General features: G+C 37.6%; 3 protein-coding genes across 3 annotated transcripts; 2 read left to right on the top strand and 1 right to left on the bottom strand.

Annotated features, from left to right (window-relative positions):
• Positions 1–824: 824 nt before the first annotated feature.
• LOC106712777 (sodium/potassium-transporting ATPase subunit beta-2-like) lies at positions 825–5,094 on the bottom strand. The gene is made up of 6 exons (XM_014505418.2): positions 5,084–5,094; positions 3,733–3,960; positions 2,234–2,488; positions 1,779–2,071; positions 1,215–1,383; positions 825–933 (listed from the first exon to the last, which is right to left on the bottom strand). Exons 2-6 carry the CDS (start codon positions 3,890–3,892, stop codon positions 830–832), a joined length of 981 nt encoding a protein of 326 aa, XP_014360904.2. The 5' UTR covers positions 3,893–3,960; positions 5,084–5,094; the 3' UTR covers positions 825–829.
• A 2,642-nt stretch (positions 5,095–7,736) lies between these two features.
• On the top strand, positions 7,737–8,782 carry LOC123721324 (eukaryotic peptide chain release factor GTP-binding subunit-like). Its single transcript, XM_045679807.1, has 3 exons — positions 7,737–7,777; positions 8,012–8,702; positions 8,778–8,782. Exons 1-3 carry the CDS (start codon positions 7,748–7,750, stop codon positions 8,780–8,782), a joined length of 726 nt encoding a protein of 241 aa, XP_045535763.1. The 5' UTR covers positions 7,737–7,747.
• Positions 8,783–12,039: 3,257 nt separating this feature from the next.
• On the top strand, positions 12,040–18,645 carry LOC106712762 (sodium/potassium-transporting ATPase subunit beta-2). The gene is made up of 7 exons (XM_014505398.2): positions 12,040–12,216; positions 16,576–16,716; positions 16,838–16,957; positions 17,040–17,233; positions 17,452–17,541; positions 17,704–17,887; positions 18,074–18,645. The coding sequence occupies exons 1-7, from the start codon at positions 12,084–12,086 to the stop codon at positions 18,181–18,183; spliced, it is 972 nt and encodes a 323-aa protein (XP_014360884.1). The 5' UTR covers positions 12,040–12,083; the 3' UTR covers positions 18,184–18,645.
• Positions 18,646–18,971: the final 326 nt, after the last annotated feature.

The following is an 18,971-nucleotide window of genomic DNA, read 5'->3' as shown; positions in this document are numbered from 1 at the left end:
GAAGATAAAACTGTAAAAAACACATGTTTTAACAGAGAAAATCCACAGCAACACTTGCCTGAATAACAGTTTGCAAGGATACTGAAATTGTATTTATTTTTAGAAAATTTTATTATTTATTCAGTGAGGTGTGACTGCTTCGTGTTGGCATACTGTTGTTCAATGTTTATTATAATAAATGTATTTAAAAGATATATATTTTTTATTGAAAGGAGTTATATAATTTGTTATCTCGATTTAATCGACTCCAGCATACATAATGCCATCCATATCGCCGAGAACCGCACAGAGTGGAGAACCACCCTTCGTGAGAGGGTCGAGAGGAGAGGTTGCGGCCCTCAGCATTGAGGATACGTTGCGCGGAGAGAGAGAAAGATTTAATCGCTTTAGTTATTGAATTGAATGTCTGTAGATACACAAAACATAGGAAATAATAATAACACTGCTTAACATCTTCAAAAAAAGCTTTAATAAATTATTTTAAACATCTCCTAGTTTAAAGTCAAATGTACATAACAGATTTAAATTATCTATGTATTTTGATATTTTATCTATTGTACAGTCATTGTGTTCAAAACGGTAATTATATAAGTAACGACTTTATTTTGTATTTGAGTGTATTTTTTTAACTCTATAATACCATTAGATTGTTTAAACCAATAGGGACAAAATAATCAACATTTCAATTTAAATGTCAAAACAACCGATGCCTTCTTTCTAGTCTTAAAAGACTTTCAGTATGGGAGATTGTTGTGCATTGACAATTTTTAGTTTTTTGCCATGTAAGCCTATCCCTATTGTAATATTATCGCTTCGTATTGCTGAGAGGTTATTCGACCATAATTTCGATGTGCACGGAGCCCATGCCCTCGTGCCGGTCGTACACGATGTTGTGTGCCCAGGCGCGGCACTCGATGTTTATCAACATGCCAGCTGGAACATAAATTACATGTATGACTGATATTTTGAAAAAACAAAAGAAAATCTGTACTTTTTTATAGGAAGAGGGAGCTAACGAGCAGCAGATCGCCTTATTTTATTTGATGCGCTATTTATGTAATTAAGAACGAAAAAATGGGGACATAATACATGAGGGCTTAACCTTAAATTAAGGCCTGGTCAGATTTTACATGTGTTACTAATAATTATCGCTTCTAAAGCTTGAAAAAGGATACATAATTATTTACAGTAAATAAATAATTATGATAATTTACTTTTCGGCCTCTGAAGATGTACAGCGACTAATGGGCTCAGATATCCCTCTTGGTTCGTGTATGGAAAGTAGTATCCGGGGAAGCCCCGGTATGGCAGGTACTGTATGGGCCCGATGTTCTCACGATCCGCCGGGTTCTCGCCCTGGCACGACACCCACACCATGTTCAACTGAAAACAAAAGCGACATTTGTTATGGACGAAAAAAATAATGCAGTATTTGGCTGCATGTGTGGGTTGCTTCAGACTGGTAAGTGGCTAATTTAGCCAAAGTATCGCAAGATCTTTAATCTGTTTAGCAGTTAATATAAATGCGTAGCTGTACACTAGAAACCTAAAACTTTTATTATGAAAAAGCACAACATTTTTATATGACCTAATTCCTTCTTTTTCACTTCATAATTTCTAGGTCAAATATGTATGTCAGCTTATATTGGTGAGAAAGTTTTTGGGTATTTATATGTAAAACTGGAATATTTAGGCTTTTTAGTCCAATACATTATGTACTAACAGGACATTTCATCGATTCATAGTTACCAGATAAACATGGTCTTATGAAAACTTACATAATTTTTATCGTAGGCAGTCATATTCTTGATGTGTTGCTTCAAGTCCTGGGGCATGGCTTCGGGTAGGGCGTCCGAGCTATTGTAGAAGACAGGCCGCCAACCGAAGATCTTGTTTAGCTTGAGAAAGACGCATGGTGTGGACTTGTGGTATGCGAAGCCGTTCTCCTCGATGCAGGGCCCCCATGCGCTCATGTCCACATCGCACACTTTGCCGGCCGGTGCTGGCAGCTTGAAGTCGCAGTTGTGGATGTTCTGGCCGGCGCCCGCCTTGTTGCCGTCGCGTTTGTACACTTCACAGATAAACAAGGAATAAACGGCGATCGAAAGCTGTAACTCAACAGTAGGAGTTTGAACCGTATTGTCTAGAGGTCACTTGACAATTCTGCTTAGATAATCTGAATTAAAGCTATGCTGTTAGACACATAATTGTAGTAATATTTTGCTAATGTTACCTTTTAAGAATTCAGATAACTCCTTGACCCAGAACTGGTAGCTGCCGGGGTCGTTGCCCTTGTACCAGATGACGCTGCTGGCGACCTCGGGCGGCGTGGGACGGAAACCGAGGCCGGGGTTCGTGCCGATGATGCTTTGCTCCAGCTGCCACTTGGGCTGGCGCGCGTCCAGTAGCTGCAGGAATGTCCACATGCAGATTGCCACCAGGATCGCCAGCGCGGCATAGAAGATGAAGTAGAACAAAGATATTTTTGCTGCAAAAATAATTGAAATAAATATATTAGTTAAATGATTGATTCAAGTTTTTAAACAACACTTTTCATGCCTTACATTGAACTTTAAATTAATGTACCTTAGTATAACCATATTTAATTTAGTTTCAGATTATCCTATGGATTATTGTGAACTTTTGTTGAAATGCTTCCTTCACATTACACGGCGTGAAACATCAATAAGGTGATGAAGATGTAAGTTGGTTATAATAACGAGCCATATTCTTAAACCTTAGAGTATATAATCATTGATTCTTTTGTTTCATAACAAATACTGTGATCCTCATATGCTATGTTGGCAAGACAGCAAACTAGTTTCTGGTGAGGCGAGTCCGGCGGCGGGCCGTGTGTGGCGGCGAGGACCAGCGCGGGCAGGATGTACCAATGAGCTCATTGCGACAATTCGCGCCGGCCCGTCTTCCGGCCGCGCTCGCCTTGCTACGCTCGTGACGTACCATCTCTAAGTGAGTATGGGAATCAACACACGACAGACAACGGAAATTTTCTTGCCGACTCATGTTACTTTTTTATGGTAATAGGAGGTTAACTAACAAGTGAGTCTTCTGGTTTTTACCATCAACTTACGTTATCTTTATCAAGATAAGTATCAAGGACAATAAAAGGAGGAAACATGGAACACGTGCAAAAGGCAGCGTAAATTACTAAGTTATTTCTACATGAAGCTTCTGTCCTGTGGACTTGAAGAAGGACTAAAATTATGTAATGACATATTTCAATGCTGCAATGCCACGATAAGATTGGTAAAGCTTCTGGTCATGGTTGCGGTTTATAAAATTCAAATAAAAAATAATGTTATTTTTGCATCTTTCGAAAGACTTTTTCATTTAATTTTTAAAGACTATTCTACAATCCGTACTTATAATATGTAGCATATTTAGTATAATTGTCAGGAAAAGGTCATGAACTGATTCCAGTAATACGAAATACGCTCAGCAACAGATATGAATAGTGCGCGAGTAGTACAATGGAGTACTGCCTCGCCTCGCCTTATTGCATTCACCAGATTACACCAACAAATGGGTTCATCATGTTTTATTTTATAATTAATGCATTAAAACTATGGTTTTCATAATCCAACTTTACATATGCATTAAAACAAGTTTGATGGCATTGGAATTTCACGAGCACGTCAACATTATCTTTTAACCCAAGAAAACAGTGTAAAATTTACTTGTAGATGATAAAGGAATAAAGTATGTACTCACACCAGCTGGAGGCGGTCCGGCCGCAGAACTGCTTGGTCTTGGGGTTCCAGATGAACCGTTTGGCCTTCTGGCCCGCGGTCATCGGTGGCTCCTTCTCTCTGTAATACATGTTGAACCGCTCCAAGCTCGATAGATCCGAAGGTCGTTTCTTCACCGTCATCTTGCTTATGATATGATAGTACTCGTAGTTTGAAATTAAGTTTCACTTTTTCCTATGATGTGTGGTACCTACAAAAATATAAATGATAATTTTTATGTTACGTAATGTAAGATGAGATGACCTAACATGATGGGGTTTTGATTAGATAATGGTAAATTGTATCTCTAAGAATTTTTGTATACAGAAACCAGAAGAGTTATGGATGCTTCGAATAAAATAGGCACACAGAAAACAGGTGTGAAGTGGAAGTCATTCTGCGTTTTATATTATAAGTGTATGTGCCGAAGGCCTTATTTTAATCCACGTTCCCTTCCACCCTTTTCTTATGAGGAAATGATGGAAAGGGGATGTGGATTTGGCAAAGGAGGGGCTGCATAGGAAGGGAAAATATCCTCTTTCTGTGCGTCCCTTTCTCCGTTGAGTAAAGGTAGGCAACGCATCCGCAATTCCAGATGTTTATGGGTAATGGTCGCCTCGCTATTTCGGCGAATTCATGCTACTTTATAATATAAAAAATATACTAGACGAATGCGTAGAATAAAAACGCATTTTTATAGCACTCAAAACTGTACTTCGATCTTCAGACCGCTTTAATTTCATTTCAATCGAAGATGGATAAGAACAAAAATCCGTATACTTAAATGACAAGAATAACAAATTATCTTTCTGAAAGCCTTCTTGTTTTACTTATTTTTTAAGATTCATCAGATTGAAACGGTCAGATAAACCAAAGTGAAGCACTTCCTTCATCAATCATTTAATTTTGTCAGATGATTTGTCTTTGTATAAATCAAGCTACTAATATTATGAATGCGAAAGTTTGGATGGATGAATGTTTTGTTACTACGCATCTCCAAACTGACATAAAAGATTTCGATGAAATATGGCACAGATGTGGACCATATTCTGGAAGAACACATAGGCTATTAAGTTTTTTTTTATTCGGCGCGGACGAAGTCGTATACCAAAGTTAGTATATAATTGTTTTATTTCTTATTTATTTTATTCAATTATTTACTGAAACTGTATTTATAGCAACAACTGTCCATATTTGGTGTCTTTTCAGTTTTCAATTAAAAAAAAAATAAGAAATTTGCCGTTCATTTGGAGATCGAGACCTCGTGATATCGTGGCGATTGTGTGTGTGTGTGATGAATGGCAGATTATATCTATGAGGTGCTGTACACATACCTGTCACGTTTCTTGGTCGGGCGAGAGGAGCGGCCCGGGACTGAGGCGCGCGTAGACTGCGCCCGCGCACCACCGCAGCCACGCCACAGACACGCCGCCAGGATAATAGGACAGCGTTGTACAACAATGAAGTAGTAAATTCAATTTAGATGGAGAGAAGGTGGATTACTACCGTTATTTTAAAAGTAACTAAGAGATTTATTTGCTACATTTTTGTAGGAATGTGTGCAAAATATGATGACGAGGCGATGATAAATTAATTTGCATTTGATGGAACTTTTAACTCGATAACTAGTATACTAAAAATACCTATTAATATTAAATAGTAGATTAATTTTCAGTTCAGTAGATTAATAATAGTTCAGTATTGCAAACGGGCGTCCACTCGCGCCCTCACGGCACTGCACTGGCAATAATTCGTCACCTTGTGCATCTCGTGCCCTTGTTTATTAACCAGTGATTTCAAAGAATTCGCATCAATTAATTTTCAATATTAAGCTTCTACTTTCAGTAGTTCTAAGGTACACAGAGAACGCTACTCAATATTTATAAACTTTAATACACTTTGAATATTCGAATTGTATAATTTTCATTACCATACCTAAGTACCTATAACATCGAATGTTTAACTTCAACCAACATTCAAATATGTTGGATTTAATACACGTAGAACGATTATGCTGAAAACTAAACAAATAATTAAGATAAGAGTTTAGTTAATAACTGTTTATTTATAAGCTATATTCATAGCATTGTCTGACTACTCTATATTATATAGGAGTCGTGATAGTGACAGTGTGCGATGCGGAGGTCAGCACTCGCGGGAGGACGACACAGCAACAACGACTTGCTTCCGTCGCACTAATCACTGCCGCACCGCCCGCCTCCGCCCGCCTCCGCCCGCCTCCGCCCGCCTCCGCCCGCCTCCGCCCGCCTCCGCCCGCCTCCGCCCGCCTCCGCCCGCCTCCGCCCGCAACGGACTGACCACACTTTGTTGCTATACCGTACCAGTTCCCACTGACGAAACACTATTAAAATATGTTGTTGCTTTAGTAAAATTGTTTCAAGAAAGGGAAGTCATGCTTAGGTATTTAACTATTTAACTAGTATTTAAAAAGTTTAACTAGTTTCGTATAAAACTTCAATAAACAGGCTTAATCTAGATTTTATTCGCTTAATAAGCTAAGTTAGTTTTTACATTAGTAAACTTAAAGTAATTAGAAGACGGAAAACGAAAGTAATATACGAATAGTTTCCTTAATGAAATCGGAAAGCGATTAGTAAACATTACCGATGGAAATAAGATTGGATTTAGTAGATTGGTACAAAATTAATTAGGACAAAGGAAACGAAAGGTTTTGTTCATATAAAAGATAATGTAGTGAACATTTTAAAATTGTCTCGATCACACATTTAATTCATTATTAGATTGTAAGATAATAAATCACTTTAATCAAAGTTCTTTTTGTACTTTGTAAACTTCCTCATAAAACATTACAATCAGCACTCTCCGCGCTTTAGTCACGCGACCGAATCAAAGAAATTAACAATTATCTTTTAAATCAAAAACCACTTACGAATTGTGCCAGTGTAATTCTTCCTGGAACTCATCGCAACGGGACCGAGTTAATAAATCGCTTATCGAGATGGCCCTTGATAAATTTTGCTGAAAAACGACGAAGACGAAAAGCGAGTGCGTCGCGTCAATCAAACGGTGTTTGCACAGCGCAAGCTCTAACTAAGCGATGCGAAGCGAAGATATATTTTTTTTTATGTTATTGACTCCAAAGTTGTCGGAATCTTTTCTTAACTAACTTAATTCTGATTAAATTTTATATTTCTTTTACAATATTATAAGATAAAATAGATAAGATATGAAGCACATACTTTATGCTGTTTTCTTTCTATACAATATATTTAATCAAATACGTTAAAAGACTTTAAACAGTTTCGCCTCGCATCGTGTTAGTAAGATGCAGATGTGGGCAGCTGCCGGAGTGAGGCGCAAGTCGCGGCCTCCTCCATCACATCTCGACCGTGAAATGTGCGACGTACGCGCACAGGGTTGTGAACTCATTCTAAATTTATTGATTCATTCTAAACAGAATTACTTGATTCCCTAAAAATTCAAAGTAAAGTAAACACCAATATCACATTCAAAATAACTAGTAACAATGAAAAATACAAAATTGATAATTTGATAAAATTATGGGTATATCATAAATATATTTGAATGAACATCATGTTTTTTGGTCAAAATTGCATCTACAGCTTCAATTTCCTGCCTTACTTTCACAGAATGGAACACAGCTGAAAGCTTAATCTTATACAGGCAAATCCACGTCCTGATTTAGCGATCAATTAATTATTAACTATTGAAGAAAAATTACATATTTTATTTTATTTTAACTTGGGAAGGTCTATGTCCAGTAGTGGACAGACAAAGGCTGGTGATGATGATGATTTTATATTGTCAGAATGTTCATAAATGATATGAAATCAGTAAACTATTTAATTTTTTTTATTCAACATCTCTTATTACGTTTAAAACATTTTTTGACAGCCCTGATTATTATGACAACCGAAAGAAGCCCGGTACGGTATATAAAGGTGTCCTTGAAGGGCTTTTCAACAATCGATCGAAGAGCTTTGCCCACGCACAACATGGAGGTCCACTACAGGATTGCCTTACTCGTGAGTTTAATTTTTACCGTAATTCTTATATAAGGCATATTAGGCAACTTTTATCTCAAGGTAATCCTCGCAAGAGATAAAAAAATATTTCATTAATAAAAAAACTATTTTTCACGACACGTCTTTCCATATCGTCTCCAGTTTTTACCAATATTACTCGTCTCTTTACGAATTTCTCAACAGTAAATATGTAGTTATTCATCGTAGAATTTTCAATGCATTATTTTTTTTCAGATTGCTTTTTTTACCGTTATATGTGGCGCTAACATGCCAACAACAAAAGAAGTCAGAACGGGCTCGTTGCTCTTTCCGGAGAAAATAATAGGCGGAGTGATCGAGATGGTGCACAGCCACAAGAGTAAACCGACCACGCAAGCACCCTACACGCAGCCCCCAGCCTACCCCCAGCAGTACCCGCAGCAGTACCCACAGTACCAGCAGTGGAACGGCCAGGCAAATGGCCAGGGAAATTACCAAAACCCTGGTTACTCGCAGTACCAAAGTCAATACCAGGGCCAGACACAGAACTACGCACCGCAAAACGGTTACCAAGGTTACCAAAATGGTGGCAGTTACTCTAGTCCTTCGAGTCAGACATATCCCGTTAATCAGGGTTTCAGCAACTCTCAAGGCCAGAATCAAAACCATTATCAGTCAAATTACCAACAGCCCACCGGTAACTATCAACAAACTCAACACTTCCAATCTCAGCAAGGAACTGGACAATACCAGGGACAGTCTGGGTACTACGGACAGAATGGTGGTCAATCGACACAAATTTCCCAAACACCCAGCGTTGGGCAGAGTGGCTTTGGTGGGCAAGGGTTCCAAGCTTCAGGAGGAAGTCAGGTGAGTGGCAGCAGTCCGGGACCCACCTGCGTGTGTCAGGCGTGGACGAAGCCACAACATGATGAATTGAAAGACGGTCTAGAGCCGCAGAAGATGGAAAAAATTCAACAATCTAATGAATAAATTTATAAGATTATTTTTGATTTTGCAGTATGATGCTTTCATTATCCCATCTTTTAATAACATTAATTTATTGTACTTAATTTATTATGTACCTATTAAATACTTATTTGAAATATATAAAATATTTTATTTTCATTACTTAAACCTTCTTAGTTTATATTCAAATCATACTGAAACGAGCTGACTTTTTCAAATTTGATAAAAACGAGCAATTTTGTTAAAAAGTCCGAAATTTAAATTCCGAAACCTACCGTAGTTTTTAATATTTTTAATGTACTTTTTACATTATGAATGTACCATTTTAAATTTTTTATATCAAATAATAATAATACTGTGAAAAGTATTGGGGAAGGTCTTTGTCCAGCAATGCAGCAAACAGTCGGCCTATGGCGAATAATGTAATGTAATAAAGTATTATAAAACTAGCTGTCGCCCGCGACTCTGTCCGCGCGGAATAAAAATAAAACGTAATAAGTAGCATATAAGTTACGACTTAGGGACCTTCAAGAAAAGAGCGTATACCTTCCTTAAAGGCCGGCAACTAGTGATGCAACGGATGTCTGTTTCCGTTTCCGCAAGTGCGGAAGTTCCGCATGCTTTTCAACATCCGTTTCTGCTTCTGTTTCCGCAACTTTTATAACGGAGATAAAACGGAACTTTACGACGGCTGAGAGATCCAAATGCGCGACGCGAGACGCGCAGTCCGTGCGCGGCGTTTCGGCACTTGTCGCATTTGTTTGTTTACGTACTTTTTCGTGAATTTAAGCGCGTAATATTTTCTGCTGCTGTTTGAAACAATCAGTTTCTCTTGCTGGAGTAAACTGTCTAGTTGTTGTCCATATAAAATTTGACAACTGACAAAATGTGACTATTTCATACTTACGAGTTATTAAATGTACTTTTGAATAAGTGATAACCATGTAATGTATCATCATCGTTATTATCATCAGCTCACTATATATCCCCACTGAGGGGCTCGGAGCCTACCCCAAATTAGAAGTGACTAGGCCATAGTCAACCACGCTGGCCCGGAGCGGGTTGACTTCACACATATCATTAAATTTTTTCTCAGATATGTGCCGGCAGCATCACTATGTTTTCCTTTACCATAGGAACGTCGGATAAATGTACATATCTAAATCGAAAAACACACTGGTACATAGCGGGATTCGAACCCAGGCCCTGCAGATTGCAAGTCAAGTGCCTAATAATTATATATTTTTCTAATCTAGATTTGGTGTTTTTGATACTTAACACATTCACTGTTTACAAAATAAAAAAAGGTAACAGCTGGGAGCCAAAACTTTTTATGGTGAATTTTTATTTAGTATATCTGGGAGTGTTTGAACATATAGATAAATTAATAATGTTTTTTTGTATTTGAGCGCTAGGGATCATCATTTTGAGCGCTAGGGATCATCATTTTGAGCACTAGGGATGGCAATGGTTTAGTTCACTAATACTCGTATGTAGATATTTGTTCCACGATCGCATTTCTGAGTACAAATATGTTACAAGATTTTGACAAAGTCAAGTTTTTCATCAAATTCCAGAATATTGAGTAAAACATGTCAGGATACTAATCAAAACCAGCTTTTATCTTCTCGGTTCAAGATCTTGTAACATTTCATACACACCCACACATACACACACGTATACACACACACATACACACACATACAGGACATACATATATTTAAAAAATATACATACATAACATAAAGTTCAGCCTTAGCTTCATGTGATACAAGATATTTGTATGTTTGCCTCCGTACGAACGTGGTACTAATCACTACAACATCGTAAGAATTAAACTAATACTCTTTTTCGTTAGTTGACTATATTGCCAGAGTGGCCACACAAAGCAACATGGACTTGTTTCAAACGCCGGCGGCTTACTGGCTACTATAAAGTGAACGGGCCCCTCGGATCCGAGTGGTCAGCAGTGAATATATTAATAAAGAAATATATTTGTCGTTTATCAACACGAGTGGTTTGGCGAACATTAATTTGTAAATAGTGTAATTTTGTTTCCTGAAAATAAATAAAAAAAAACCGTATTTTAACTTATTGCAGCACAGTACGAGTAAAAATACATATATTGAAGGCTAAAGGACACCGATATCCAATGCCTTAATAAATTAAAAACGAATACAAACTGTTCTTACCAAAAAAAAATTTTGTAAATATGTTTTTTTTTTAATATTTACACTTCTGTTTCCGCTTCCGTTTCTGTTTCCGTTTCTGCTAAAATTTATTTTTGACATCTGTTTCCGTTTCTGGTTCCGGTAAGACACTTCCGTTGCATCACTACCGGCAACGCATCTGCGATTCCTCTGGCGTTGCGGATGTCCATGGGCGTCGGATCAAATAACTTTCGGTCCGTTGCTCGTTTGCCCCCTTCTCCTATAAAAAAAAAATATGTGTTCTTCCAGACTATGTTCTACATCTGTGACAAATTTCATCAAAATCCGTTGAGAGACCTTCAAACAAACATCCATCCATCCATCCAAACTTTCACAATTAGAATATTAGCAAGAAGTAAGATTTTGAATTTCATTCCTTTCTTGTCGAGTGCTCTAAAATCGCTTAAATGTTTTTTTGCTAATCTTAAATCGCAGATTTTTCTTTTATTGCTATTTTAAAATAGCAGGAATTTTCCTTCATCATATGGGAAATGAGGGCTATTTATTGAGATGTAACGTAGAATTTATCGGGCATTAGAATGTTTACTCAGAATCAAAATTCACTATCTTACTCGTATAGTAAACATATTATACATTGGTTTATAACATTACAGTTATTAATTTTAGTTTATTATGTTTCTCCTGCAATAAAAAATTACTTAACACTATTATTTTTTTTACAAAATTATAAACCACTAAGTTGTTTTTTTACACAGACGTCTATCATGATATCAAATTTTCATAAAATCAATTCCTTCCTAGACTTAAATCAGGCACATTGACCAGACACTACTTTACCAACTTATTTCAGGATTTTCTGAACGACTAGTACCCTTATCACCATTACATAGAGCCGTTAGATAGAAGCTTATATTGTTGTAAACCCTTTAGTATCCAGTATGCTGTGACCTCCTTTTGTAACATAACTGCGCAAGGAGCGCCCTGCGCAAGGGGTCTACGCGGCTGGATTTCAGGAAGTAGGTCTGAAGAGTGCGCGCGCAGCCTTACGTAATCGTTACGTAAGGGGTGCGCGAGGGTTGCAGGGGGCTGTGAGGGGCGGGCGGCGCGGTGCGGGAGGGGAGGACTTCGCACAGGGGCTAAAGCGCTCACAATCGATTCTCATCCGCAGTCCGGCTCGGCGTTCGAACATGGCAGACAAGAACAAGGTTGCTGAACAATACTACGCCCCGCCGCCGGACCTAGGCAAATGGGAGGCCTTCAGGATCTTCCTATGGAACTCGGAGACGGGGCAGGTCCTCGGCCGCACGGGATCCAGTTGGGGTAAGTTTCATTCATATCTTTGTTGCACCGCGCCCGTTGCGGTTTTGGAGGGAAAATCGATGACAGTCGACTGCAAGGAAATCAATAACTTACGTTCTATTTTTATATAAACGATTTCCCAAGAGGTTTTTAACTTGCAAATACTTTTTTGCAACGTAAATTCAATGGACCAATTACGTAACGCAGAAGAGCCAAAATTCTAGGATAACTTACTTATATCTAGGCTTTCATAAAATTTTTGGATGTCTTCAATGCGTGTAATGCCTTTAATACGTAAGATTATGAGTATTGTAAACGTCATAGAATCAATGTTATCTAAGTTTGACGGTTTAAAATATAAGCAATCAAAAACATTTTCTTTTTATTTTTGTTGCTAATAAAATTATCTTGTAAAATATCTAATTGTATTTGATACGAACCTTTTATTCTATCAACTTTCTTAATTTTTGTATTATTATTACAGAAATATCACTGGCACATTAGAGCACCTTAGATATTTTGGATAAAAAATGCGTACCTTACACAAACAGTGCAGCCAACAGCCTAAGATTAATTAAACAATTTAAGAAAATTGAACCTTATTCTATGTCACGAAGGGCGACAGTCGTGCTGCTATTTGGTATATAATTAATATAATTTAATCCTGTGTAGGCAACACAGAAGTCAGGTTTCAGCTCCGTCTTTGTTAGTTACGTAAGCGCAAAAGCGCCTTAAAAATCATATGACTTCATTGATTTATAATAATCTACAATTCTATGTTCACAATTAAATATACTAAATCTTTTTAAAAATAGTAGTGTTGGCGACAGGCAGGCGGGCAGCCGTAAAAACTTAAGCCAAAACTTTAAGGTTTATAAAACCTTGTGTGCCGACCCCACGTGAGTGGGAAAAAGCCAGGATGATGAAATCTCTTTAAAAATAGCCTTATCATCTCAAGCATTTTTTTACTCGTAAAATAATTTTTTTTGCTAACAAAAGTATCTTTGTTGAATAGTTAATTAAAACAATGAAAAGAGTAGTGCGTAATTGAATTACAATGCGTAGGTATACGATATAATGAACATAGATAAAATTTAACTCAATCACTGCCAATGTGGCATTATAAAAATTTGTACAAGTGTAATAAATTTCTTTGACAACTTTTGAAATATTTCCCGCCCTGAAATCCTTCCGCCATCTTGGATTCAATTATGATTCAACAACTGGGGAACATTTTTGTCATAACATCTGCACGCAATGTGATAAAAATTACATGATCTGCTTATCATTATAACGTAATAATTTAAATGTTAATTATTACAATATGGCAACACTGATGTTGCGAGAGGTGCGGGGGGAAGGGGCGGGGTCTGCGGCGGTCGGTATGGGCTGCGCGCGCCGCGTCCTTCCGCGATCGATCCAAGGACGTCTACCGTTGTTCCATATTTTCAAATCCACTGTCTTATAAAATAAATGAGCACTGAAGATGGCCAGAGTCAGATAAAAAAATCTTCGTAATTTTTTTTCCCAAATCTACTAAGAGAAAGCAAACGCAAGGAACGTAATTGATTGGTTACCCGCTAATGGCCACAGAAATAGGAAAATGTTTTTAGTTAAAATAGATAACTCTTGATTTCGGTTGTCAGGATGATTATAACATATTTAAACCTTTCTTTCACTCTTTTTTCTTCTCTTGTAATTTTAAAGTTAATTCATACAGATATAGTAAAAAAGACTACATGAAAATGGCTATCAGCATTGTAAGGGTTAACTGACCGCGATAAGCCAGCATCCTGCACTCATCCGACTGAGGCTATCTCTACATTACAATGTCATTGTTAATTATATTGCAATTAAATAGTTGGAGAACAGTTGGTTATTTAAACAAAATATCGAAAGATGTGATGTGTTATACGCGATATTTAACTAAATATTGAAGTTAAAATCACAAGATGTTGATATTTTGGTACTTTAATACATAATATTGGTAATGAAACATCAAAGATGACATTAAATGTCGACAAAATTCAAAGTGTCATATTTTGTCCTTTTGAAATTTATGTCTGAAATTGTAAAACAATATCGCTAAAGCAGTTCGCTAACGCTTTTTATTCAGCGATAATGGCCTACGTTATCTAACGTATAATAAAACTTTACACCCTTTTACAATCTGTTCCATTTCACCACAAATCGTCATGCGTCATCGGATTTCCACTTCATTTATATTTAGAGAGGGGGGGGTTAGACTGAAGAGGGGTATAACGCGCATGCTCGCTTTGCGCCCGGGGCTTGCAGGGCGCACTCGCCATGACCTATTCCATACCAACCCCGACTATTTCGTATGCATTTTAAAATGAAGCTGACCTCAATTTACTTATTTGAATTTTATCATTGTCCACATCTAGAACCCATTACGTGCTTTCCAACGATTTTGTAAAAAAGATAATGACTTTCTAATGTTCTTTGTTTGTGAATTATTGATTTTTTTTCCAATCTTTTAGTTTTTTGCAAAGTTTATAAAACACACATTATATTATTTGATCATCCAACACTTGAATACTATTCTATGGGATTAAGAGTTAGAAATAGTACTTTGAATATATCAGTGCTACTTTGCTACGCTCGTTCCAAAAATGACCGTCACAACAAGCGTGTCAATTCGCGCGCCAACACTAATTACGTAGATAATTAAAATGAAACTAGGGCGATAAAAATTGGCCTAGGTCATGTCACAATATTGTGCTAAAATTATTTTATCTTACATTAATTGGATACAACATAGTTTTGCGTGTAACCGTTAAAGATTACCTTTACTTCCTTCGCTTTCTTTTGTCTAGTTTTGGTATCATGTGTCGGTAATTTTAGATTCATGTAAGAGAAGACTGCCTGAAGAAGCACTTGTTTACATAAATTGAAAGAATGAAAATTGACACGATTTAATCAACACAGTCTATTGTTTGATCTCGTGCACTTTGTGCAACAACTGGAATATAAATGATCAAGAAAGAAATAGAAATATTATGACTCCGCTGGAAAGTCGTGGTTACTTTACAAAAAAATCAAACTTCTTCATAAATACATAATTGATGTTTCTAAAGAAAAAAATGGCTACTGTGAGAAAACAATAAAATATAGATATATGCTATCGCGGATTTTTATTTAGCACATTTAAAGAGCTACAATTTTTCCATACATTATTTTTATGTACGTCCTTTAGTTTAGCCTACGTAAGCGCTGAAAGCAAAAATGTCTCTATTTTTCGTAACGAATTTTGAAGCTAAATTGAAAATCTACTAGTCTTCTAGTTATTTAAAAAAAATGGGACCCATCTGCAAGCACTTCCTTTCGATTAAAATATTTTTTATCAAAATCGGAGCACCAGGGGCGGAGCATCGCGGTGACATACATAAAAAAATACAGTCGAATTGATAACCTCCTTCTTTTTGAAGTTGGCTAAAAAGCTGTTAATTGTTATGTGTACAGATTGCAAGAATTTTCTTTTTTACTCAAATATAATTAAAACCGTGTTATCTTTGCTTTGTCAAAGATGACAGGACTGACGAAATGTTTACAGTGATTTAGGTCTGTATAAACATCTAATTGTTATCCCTTTAATTTGATTCAATTTACAAGACCAAAGGAGATGCATTCATTTGTCTATGAAACTCTGCATGTTGCAAATGTTAACGGTGACAAGGATGCACATAACGGGGTCAATATTCGAGCAGCAGTTAGTCGGTATCTGACGAAACCACTTAAGAACAATTATTACAAAGACGTCTATCACAAACTACGGAATGTAAACATTTGCCTCAGTCAAATTTAAAGTTTATTTTTAGTAATTACGTAGAGGATAATATTAAAATCCATTAAAGAAATACATTCGAAATTTAAGAGGAAAAAAGAGTTGTAATTCTTAGTAAACTTGTCGTAACAATTTTATCTCACATCATAATGTTAACTAAAAGTAGGACATTTTCTCTTAGCTTCAGGTTAATCTGAGAACTTGTACGGATGCAAGAAATATGTAAATACATAAGTACTCATAGATAATTACATTATTATAATAACAGATGTTGCCAGTACAAATATTTCAAATATGTTTAGCAACAACTGACTATACCTACTAATAATCAGAAAAATAAAAAGAATCAGAGAGATATAAGAACAATAAAAATATAGCTCCTATACAATAGCTAACCTAATCTAATTAGCTAACCTAAACTATCTAATTTTATTGCACGACTGAAAATTAAAAACTTCACCGAACAATGAAAATTCAATACTTGCATAAAATATGCCTTTATTAATTTTTTTTCAAAACATAACTTATGAACTATAAACCGTTAATAGTTATTTTGTTTATTTATTTTATTACAGCAAAGATCCTTCTATTCTATCTGATCTTCTATGCGATCCTCGTGGGATTCTTCGCGGCCATGTTGGCCATCTTCTACCAGACCCTGGACTCAAAGATGCCCAAGTGGCAGATGGACGGTTCGCTGATCGGCAGTAATCCAGGTAATTAACAAACATTAGTATTACTTTGAATTTATTTATTACTTAACAAAGGCAGATATAAAAAGCTGTTAAATATTAATAAGTTTTCTCTCGACCCAGTTTTATCATATTCGTTGTGCAGGTCTGGGCTTCAGACCGATGCCCGACTCAGCCAACGTGGAGAGCACGCTTATCTACTACAGGGCCAACGACAAGGGTTCCGTGCTCAAGTGGGCCACCGTCATCGATGAATTCCTTGAACGTAAGACTTATCTTCTAACATTGATCTTTCGTTATAACATCCTAATAACAGCAAAATTATTTATTCACAAAATGTATTTTAGAGTACCGCAAGAAAGGCAGTGGTGGCGGCGAGGCGTCTGGAGCGGAGAACCGAGTGCCTTGCTCCCCCTCGACCGGCGCATTGGGCGAGAAGCAGGTGTGCGACGTACCCGTCGACAAGTTTAATCCCTGCACCTCCGCCAACCAGTACAACTACGAGCAGGCCGGCCCCTGCGTCTTCCTCAAGCTCAATAAGGTAAATCAATCAGGGATTCACTCACTTGCCTTACTGATTTACTTATCCAGAATCATTAACCCTTTGAGCCATGCAAAAAAGTGTGTATATTTAAATCAGTCATTACAAGTACATGATTTAGGATCAAACAATAAATATAACTTTTTTATACGCGACTGCTTGCGATGAATTGATCCTTAATTGAAATCAAAGTAATACTAACATTAATTCTGTTTCAGATCTTCAACTGGACCCCTCAGCCGTACAACACTACCGAGGATCTTCCCACGAACATGCCGGAGGACCTTAAGCATCACATCAAGACCATGGTAAGCATAACGATAAAGATGCAAATAATATTAGTACTTTCTTTTCAGATCAGGAATCCAAGGAATATATAATATGTAGAAAAGAGGAGCATCCTTTATTTATGCTACGTGTCACGTGGCAATTCGTATAACGGTAAACTATATTGAGCTTTTGTTATCTAGGAAGGGAAACCGGATGCCAACATGGTGTGGGTGTCGTGCCAGGGTGAGAACCCCGCGGATGTAGAGAACATCGGGCCCATACAGTACATCCCTGGTCGAGGCTTCCCCTCCTACTACTATCCTTTCACCAACAAGGAGGGTTACCTCAGCCCTCTCGTCGCTGTCCTCTTCGAGAAGCCCAGGAGTAAGTACTATTGTTAGCTATGTGTTATACGTATTTTTCACTGCATACAACCTATACGGTATATTTTATGATCTGATGTATTCTAAGAGATTGCCAAATGACAGTTGCAGTGTTCGTAAAGTGTGTGAAAACTCATCTATTTGCGTCTATTAATAGGTGTGTAAAGAGACACTCTTTGTTTTCCAGCCGGCGTTCTGATCAACATCGAGTGCAAGGCGTGGGCCAAGAACATCTTCTATGACCGATACGAGCGGCGCGGCTCCGTGCACTTCGAGCTGATGGTGGACCGCTCCTAGGCGCCCGGGCCAGAGCCAGGGCCGGGCTCCGCCGCGCGACCGTCAGTTGGCGCCGAGGCATCCGACCGCTCCACACGACTGCCATTACCTGCCGCGCCCGCCAATTGACAGTCGCTTCGTGTAGCCGCTTTCATTTTTAACTTTGTCACAAATAAATAGTCAAGTTTAGGTACGGAACGCTAAAAGCGATTGGCCGCCAAGCCAAACGTTAGCCCGAGAGGGTCGCCGTTTGGCTGCCGAGCGGCCGCAGGATGCCAAGCCATGTTCGGACACGCCGGGCGCCGGCTGCCAAGCGTCGTTAGCAATAGAGCCACATAGTCGGCGGTTTATTTATATTCGTTTTAGAATAGCCAGAGGGCGCCACTGATTTCAAGTTTCGTTTACACGCTTAAAGATTTAAACTATTAAATAATGTTTATTATGTAATGTTTTCCGGACGGAGAGTCAATAAATATGCAATAGTTGGTTCCAATTTAGCTTTTCCGTGTGTTTTATTTACCTCACCTAGTCCTTTTCCTTATCATACTGAATTAGTTACATTGACTTCCATTGAGTCCATGATGGATTTGTTGTAATCGTTTTATTAAGGGTCAAACTGTAGATTGATCAAACTGCGCTTAGAGAAAAAAGTAGTCGAATTATGTTAAACCTATCTGTAGTTTCAAAGCCCAATCAGATGATTTTTTCCAGTGTCCTGCTAAAAACCCCCTCTAACCTCCCTAACTCGGTGAAAAAACAGAACTGAAATAAAATGTTTGTAACTGTCGCACTCAGAGTTTTTAAGTGAT

The sequence above is a fragment of the Papilio machaon genome, chromosome 1, assembly GCF_912999745.1.
Source record: "Papilio machaon chromosome 1, ilPapMach1.1, whole genome shotgun sequence".
Taxonomy (NCBI): domain Eukaryota; kingdom Metazoa; phylum Arthropoda; class Insecta; order Lepidoptera; family Papilionidae; genus Papilio; species Papilio machaon.
Note: the sequence above shows the minus strand (reverse complement) of the source record. Positions and strands in the feature narration are given on the sequence as shown.